Source organism: Podarcis muralis, chromosome 2 (assembly GCF_964188315.1).
Source record: "Podarcis muralis chromosome 2, rPodMur119.hap1.1, whole genome shotgun sequence".
NCBI lineage: Eukaryota > Metazoa > Chordata > Lepidosauria > Squamata > Lacertidae > Podarcis > Podarcis muralis.
Window position 1 is genome coordinate 8,158,201 of NC_135656.1, and position 7,398 is coordinate 8,165,598.

Consider the following 7,398-nt stretch of genomic DNA (forward strand, 5'->3'; position numbering starts at 1 on the left):
AGAGAGCCCCCCCTCCAGCCAGCGGATTGGCTGGCTGGAACTCTGACGTGGCTGGGACCTCCGGTGTTGCTCACTGCCATGGGGCCCACATGTTGCCTCGCCGGAAGTCCCGAGGCATAAATCCGGGGGCGTTAATTAAAATCCGGGGACATTCTGGAAACCGGGGACATTTGCTAACCCTGCTTTTTAAAAAAAATGCAAACATAGAATATTACTTTAAATTGCTTCTGTAATTCACATGTTGAGTAAAATCTTACCCAGAGTATTTACATGCACAGCTTCCTTAAGATATTATACAAATTGAACTGAAACCAGGATCCCTAAAAATGCTACCTATTAATAATTTATATAATCAGGAAATTGATAACGAGATAGTACCTTAGTGCAAAACAGAAATACATAGTGCATAGGCATGTGGGATGTTAAGCCATCTTTAAAAAGATAACATTATCCTTGTAGAAATGATATATCCATCTTTTTATGCAATCACAAAATTGTCATTTTAAAAAAGCATCTCTTAAAATGAGAAAAGGCATCTTAGTGTCTTTTAAAGCACTTGTGTAATGCTTCAGGTCCCTTGCCCTGGAGTTACTAAAATAATATTTTCTTTTTTGAACCAGGATCATTATTAAAGGTAAAAAAAAGCAGTTTTACAAATTTCACTTAGGAAAGAATACCAGAGTGCCAAACACATTAAATCTAAGGGCACATCCTAGAACGCATGCCTTCTCTGCTTGGTGCCACAGATGCACACTTGCAAAATATTACACCAAAGGGGCAAAGATTTAAGCAACTCCTGTCAGCCAGATCAAATTCTGGAGTGCCTGCTCTTCTGTGCACAGAGCTCCAGATTTATCTCTGCATTTACCTAGGTAAAGGTAAAGGGACCCCTGACCATTAGGTCCAGTCGTGACTGACTCTGGGGTTGCGGCGCTCATCTCACTTTATTGGCCGAGGGAGCCGGCGTACAGCTTCTGGGTCATGTGGCCAGCATGACTAAGCCGCTTCTGGTGAACCAGAGCAGCACACGGAAATGACGTTTACCTTCCCGCCGGAGCGGTACCTATTTATCTACTTGCACTTTGACGTGCTTTCGAACTGCTAGGTTGGCAGGAGCAGGGACCGAGCAACGGGAGCTCACCCCGTCGCGGGGATTCGAACTGCCAACCTTCTGATTGGCAAGCCCTAGGCTCTGTGGTTTAACCCACAGCACCACCCACATCCCTCTGCATTTACCTAGGAATGTTTAAAGAATGGACCCATCATGGTAAATCAGAAACAAGCGAATGCTGCCGAGTTGCTCCAATTCTTGTTCCATCATCCCTGGAGCAACAAACTGAAGCTTGGCTTACCATGCTTGCTCCCGGCTTACCAATTGGGATTTGTTTGGCAGAACATGTGACCGTAAGCCGAGGCGCATGGCTGGGCGCTCCAGGAAGGGTGGAGCAAAGCAGGAATGGTTCAGTAGCCTTCACTAACATGTCACTTTTTCACAACAAACAATGTGGCCGTGATCAGTGAAGCCTTTTGAAGGCTTTGAGAATCATAGCAGTGGGGATGGCACTGCCCTGACATTGCTAAGGAATATAATGGAAATGCATGTCACTGGAACACTTAGGAAGAGCTTGATGGATCAGAACAAATGTCTGTCTAGGGCATCATTCTCTTCTCCCAGTAGCCAACCAGATGTCACCAGGAAGCCCACAACCAGAACACTGCCCTGAGATTGGCAGATGTAGGACAGTATGCAAATAATAATAATAATAACAATGGCAATATCTCTCTCAGAAAACACTGCCTTTTCAGGGAGCATGACCTTTCACATGTATACAGTGGTACCTCGGGTTAAGTACTTAATTCATTCCGGAGGTCCGTTCTTAACCTGAAACTGTTCTTAACCTGAAGCACCACTTTAGCTAATGGGGCCTCCTGCTGCCGCCGTGCCGCCAGAGCACGATTTCTGTTCTCAACCTGAAGCAAAGTTCTTAACCTGAGGTACTATTTCTGGGTTAGCGGAGTCTGTAACCTGAAGCGTATGTAACCTGAAGTGTATGTAACCCGAGGTACCACTGTACTGGGATTTTCTTACTGCAACAGTCCAGCAAAGATAAGTTATTACAAATACAGTGGTACCTCGGTTTGCATACGTAGTCTGTTCCGGAAGACCGTTCGAGTTCTGAGCTGTTCAAAAACCGAAAGCTCAATACGGAAGCCAGATGGCATGTTCAGCTTCCGAAAAGTGTTTGAAAGCCGAAGCATTTACTTCCAGCTTTACATCGTTCGAAAACCGAAATGTTCGTCAATGGAGATGTTTCAAAAACCGAGGTACCACTGTACAGTGGTACCTCAGGTTAAGTACTTAATTCGCTCCGGAGGTCCATACTTAACCTGAAACTGTTCTTAACCTGAAGCACCACTTTAGCTAATGGGGCCTCCCACTGCCGTCGCACCGCCAGAGCACGATTCCTGTTCTCATCCTGAAGCAAAGTTCTTAACCTGAAGCACTATTTCTGGGTTAGCGGAGTCCGTAACCTGAAGCATATGTAACCTGAAGCGTATGTAACCCAAGGTACCACTGTATTACCATTTGCTGATGGATAGAGAACTCTGGATAATAGCTACCGTGGATGAATGCTTCACCCCCACCCCACCCCAGACTTCTGGATTAAAAACACTCTGTTGTTTTTTTTAAAAAAAAGGTAAAGGCAGTGTTTGCTAAACTCATTGGTAAACCAAGAAGCTCACTGTCTGATGTCACTTTTGCAGGTCACTTTGTAGATGTTAATATTCTCAACCTCATCTCTAAAGACCAGCTTTGAGGTGAAGTGCGCAGGCAGCATAGTCTCAAAGAACAGCGCCGTATTATGCTCCTGACGCATCTTGGAAGACAGGTAGATGGTAGACTGAGCACCACATAGATGCTGGAGAGTCCTGATCAACAAGGGGTAGGTGTGCTTGAGATAGACAATATCTGCACCCAGGATGAAGTCATAATTTGGGGGGAACTCTTTGTGGTCCACACCCCACGACAGAGCACAAACTCTGGTTCGTGTCGCGCATTCTGCAGGCACGTTCCGGCGGACATTCTCCTCTATCTGTTGCATGGCCACAGGAAGATCTGTGATGGTCACATCACCGCCTGGAAGAATGGAAAGGAAACTGTTAGCAACAAATTCAGTTTGGTACCATATGCATTAAAAAGCAGAGACATCACCTTGCCAACAAAGGTTCGTATAGTTAAAGCCATGGTTTTCCCAGTAGTGATGTATGGAAGTGAGAGCTGGACCATAAAGAAGGCTGATCGCCAAAGAATTGAAGCTTTTGAATTCTGGTGCTGGAGGAGACTCTTGAGAGTCCCTTGGACTGCAAGAAGATCAAACACATCCATTCTTAAGGAAATCAGCCCTGAGTGCTCACTGGAAGGACAGATCCTGAAGCTGAGGCTCCAGTACTTTGGTCACCTCATGAGAAGAGAAGACTCCCTGGAAAAGACCCTGATGTTGGGAAAGATGGAGGGCAGAAGGAGAAGGGGGCGACAGAGGACAAGATGGTGGGACAGTGTTCTCGAAGCTACCAGCATGAGTCTGACCAAGCTGCGGGAGGCAGTGGAAGACAGGAGTGCCTGGCGTGCTCTGGTCCATGGGGTCACGAAGAGTCGGACACGACTAAACGAATAAACAACAACAACCATATGCTTTACTCATAATGTCACTCGAGGCTCAGGTGGCCTCAGCGGCCTGGAGTGCCTTCCATCAGCTTTGGCTGGTGGCCCAGCTGCACCCCTATCTGGCCAGGGATAACCTAACTACTGTTGTCTATGCTCTGGTAACCTCAAGGTTAGATTAGTGCAATGTGTTATATGTAGGGCTGCCTCTGAAGATGGTTTGGAAACTTCAGCTGGTGCAGAATTTAGCAGCCAGGATGCTCACTGGGGAAGACAGTCTGAACACGGTACACTAATCCTGGCCCAACTGCCGTGGCTGCCAAGTAGTTCCCAGGCCCAATTCAAAGTGCTGGTTTTGACCTATGAAACCTTAAAGGACCGCAATACCTCAAGGACCGCCTCTCCCCATAGGAACCAAACCAGACCCTGCGATCATCACCTGAGGCCCTTCTTCATGTGCCTCCTCCACGAGAGGTCCAGAGGGTGGCAACATGAGAAGGGGCCTTTTCTGTGGTGGCTCCCCATTTGTGGGATGCTCACCCCAGCAAGGTTCACCTGCCACCATCACTTATACAGCTTTAGAAACCATGCAAAAACGCTCCTCTTGAACCAGGCCTTCGGCTGAATAACATTCTATGTCCTTTTAAATGTGTTTTGTGGGAGAGGGGCGGATTATCGGTTGCTTTTGCTTTCGTTTTTATTTTGTGTTGTGACTTTATTTTACATCTTTATGCTGTGAATCAACCCTGAGATCTTTGGATGAAGGCCGGTATATAAATTTAACAAATAAATAATCAATAAGTGATCCTACATACCAAGAAGGGCTGCAAGGATGCCCACGACGCCCGTCCCAGCACCCAGTTCTATAACCTTCTTGCCCCAGAAATTCAGTTTCTGTGCCTCAAAATACTCGCAGAGGGTTAGAGCCTTAGACATGGGAGGGAGAGAGAATGAAGAGCGAATTAAAGATCCCAATGATACATTCATTATGCCAAGCGCATATACATAGGTGATGCAAACTTTCCCATTCCACCTTTGACAACAGGGCTAGTAGTGTCTCTGCTGACAATGGGATGATTTCACAACGGCTGACAATGTCTGCAGTGGAGGAGGGAAGAATTGTAATTATACCTATGAAGCATTTGACATTTAGGGATTAAAACGCTGCTGTAATGAGGAGGGAAAAGATGAAGTTCAACAGCAGAGCAGCCTGCACTGAACACAGGTCCATCTCATGCTCATGTCAAGGGCGGACTTTGGTAATATGGCACCCTTAGCGAGGACAAAATTTGGCATCTCCCAAAAAAAAACATTTCTTATTTTCACAATAATTCGTTTTGATACAGTTGCTTTTTATTCAGTTCTTTTAAAGTTCTTTTTATTCTGTATCAATAAAGGTTTTTAAAAATTATTATTATTATTATTATTATTATTATTATTATTATTATTATTTTGTGCCCCCTCAGCTCAGCACCCTGTGCAAGGGAACCACCCACACCTCCCTAAATCTGGCACTGCTTCACAGGACACCAAAAAGCAGCTGTCCTTTTTAGAGGAACTAAAGCAACACTTTCACATTACAGTACAGTGGTACCTTGGGTTAAGTACTTAATTCGTTCCGGAGGTCCGTTCTTAACCTGAAACTGTTCTTAACCTGAAGCACCACTTAAGCTAATGGAGCCTCCTGCTGCCACCGCACCGCCGGAGCACGATTTCTGTTATGTTCTTATCCTGAAGCAAAGTTCTTAACCTGAAGCACTATTTCTGGGTTAGCGGAGTCTGTAACCTGAAGCGTATGTAACCCGAGGTAACACTGTACATACATACGCACATACACCAGTCTTTATTTCCTTACTGGGTTTCCCAAACTTGAACATCTCCAGCTGTTTTGGGGCTACAGTTCCCATCATCCCTGCCCACTGGTCCTGTTTGCCAGGGATGATGGGAGCTGTAGTCCAGCAACATCTGGAGACCCAAGTTTGGGAAACTGTGGTGTAGACCGAGCCACAGAGAGGTTGAGAAAGGCTGGTCTAAAGCTTTTACTTTGTGCCACAGCCCTGATCACCTTAGTCCACACCATCAACATTACTCACGGAGGGAAAACTTGGAGGCTTACATTTATTTTTGATGCTTTAAGAGTTTCTTTGCTAAGAGGAAGGCAAAGTAGGAGCAGGGAAAAGAAGAAGACTGGCAGCATTTGTTTGCTGTCGGCAGCTCAATTTGAATAGTAATAGTAATTATGTGCTGACAACAATAACAACAACTCCTCAATTCTATAGCATGTGCAGATTAGATCCTATAGAGTCAACAGTATAGACCAGGGTTTCCCAAACTTGGGTCTTGGACTACAACTCCCATCATCCCTGACCTGACTGGTCCTGTAGCTAAGGATGATGGGAGTTGTAGTCCAAAAACTGCTGGAGACCCAAGTTTGGGGAACCCTGCCTAGATCTATTTTCAGTGCAGACTGCTTCGGCCCTTTTGAAACAGGCACGTTGGAGCAGGCTTGTGCAAGAGATGCGCCGAAAAGTTCCTGCGGAGATCACTGCTTGAGCCTGGATGCTCAGAGGCGTCCACTTAGAAAACGTAAATATGCAAGGGCAAGATTTCGAGCTGTTTTAAGAAGACTCCTGCCCGGATGTGCCAAGATCTACCTGAAGCAATAGCCCAGCTGCCTGCAACCCTATGCGCATTTACCTGGAAGTAAGCCCTGCTCAACTCCGCGAGGCTTACTTCCGAGTAGACATGCACAGGGCTGCCCTTCCTCCAAGCCTCGTGCAAATCTCTGGCCCCGGTCGGATCCAGCTGCGCCCGGACTCACCGCCTCCCAAACCGGCGCAGCCACCCCCAGCTGGGCGCCGTGGTGCTGCGCGATGCTCAGCTCGTGCCCGCAGAACCGGTACCGGGCCTCTACCGGGAAAGCATCTGCAAAGAGCCCCAGCTCCTGCGGGAACACCGACTCCAGCCCGGCCTCCACGTCGGCGGCGAGCGCGGCCATCTTCGTACCTTTCCCGGGGGCGGGACGGAGGAGGCCCTTTCGCAGTTGGGCTGCGCGGATCTGCCGCCTCTAGAGGCCGCTGGGCATCGCCACCACCACCATTATTATTATTATTTCGCTTTATCTCACTCAAGGCAACCCAAAGTTACTTCCAAGCAGGTAGGATGCTGCTGGGTGGATCAGGGAGGCCGCGTCTTGCTCACCTGTTCTCCAGGTGGGTTGGTTTGGTGGCGGTCCCACCTGAATGCTTCATAACGGGGGATTTTCTTAGTTTTGCCCAAAGATGTTGAGCTTTTTTTGCAGCATCTGAAAATAGAAATGTCGAGCTATTTATAAGGAAATTTGCCAAAATCATACATTTGCCATACATACCCGACATTCAAGCGATTTCTGCCCAGACACTTTCTGACACCCTTCAGTGCAGTTTATACCATAAAAACACAGAAATGCATAGTAGCCAGTGCAATTTTTCAAGAAAAAGAGGTGCTGGAACTCACCTTGAATACTTCCCTCCTTCTCTTAGAATGACAATTGCAGCCACCTGAGAGGTGCTCACCTGAAAACATGCTGGAATGCACCTGAGAGGTGCTGGGACTGAGTTCCTGTGAGTTCCCCTGGGGAAAATGCCCAGATAGTAGCAAACAAGCAAACAAAAAGCCTGCTGTTGGGAAAGGATGCACAAATCAAGCTGTAACAAACATTATTATTTATTAAATTTGAATACTGCACTACAACT

General features: G+C 46.8%; 1 protein-coding gene across 1 annotated transcript; it reads right to left on the minus strand.

Moving 5' to 3' along the window:
* Positions 1 to 211: 211 nt before the first annotated feature.
* On the minus strand, positions 212 to 6,662 carry EEF1AKMT3 (EEF1A lysine methyltransferase 3). The gene is made up of 3 exons (XM_028721506.2): positions 6,486 to 6,662; positions 4,480 to 4,591; positions 212 to 3,139 (listed from the first exon to the last, which is right to left on the minus strand). Exons 1-3 carry the CDS (start codon positions 6,660 to 6,662, stop codon positions 2,742 to 2,744), a joined length of 687 nt encoding a protein of 228 aa, XP_028577339.2. The 3' UTR covers positions 212 to 2,741.
* Positions 6,663 to 7,398: the final 736 nt, after the last annotated feature.

Excerpts from the sequence above, each read along its gene's own strand:
- EEF1AKMT3 (XM_028721506.2), bottom strand. The coding sequence starts at position 6,662 with ATGGCCGCGCTCGCCGCCGACGTGGAGGCCGGGCTGGAGTCGGTGTTC. Across the intron at positions 4,592-6,485 it reads CTGCGCCGGTTTGGGAGGCG|GCTCTAACCCTCTGCGAGTA; the intron begins GTGAGTCCGGGC and ends CCCATGTCTAAG. Across the intron at positions 3,140-4,479 it reads CATCCTTGCAGCCCTTCTTG|GCGGTGATGTGACCATCACA; the intron begins GTATGTAGGATC and ends CCATTCTTCCAG.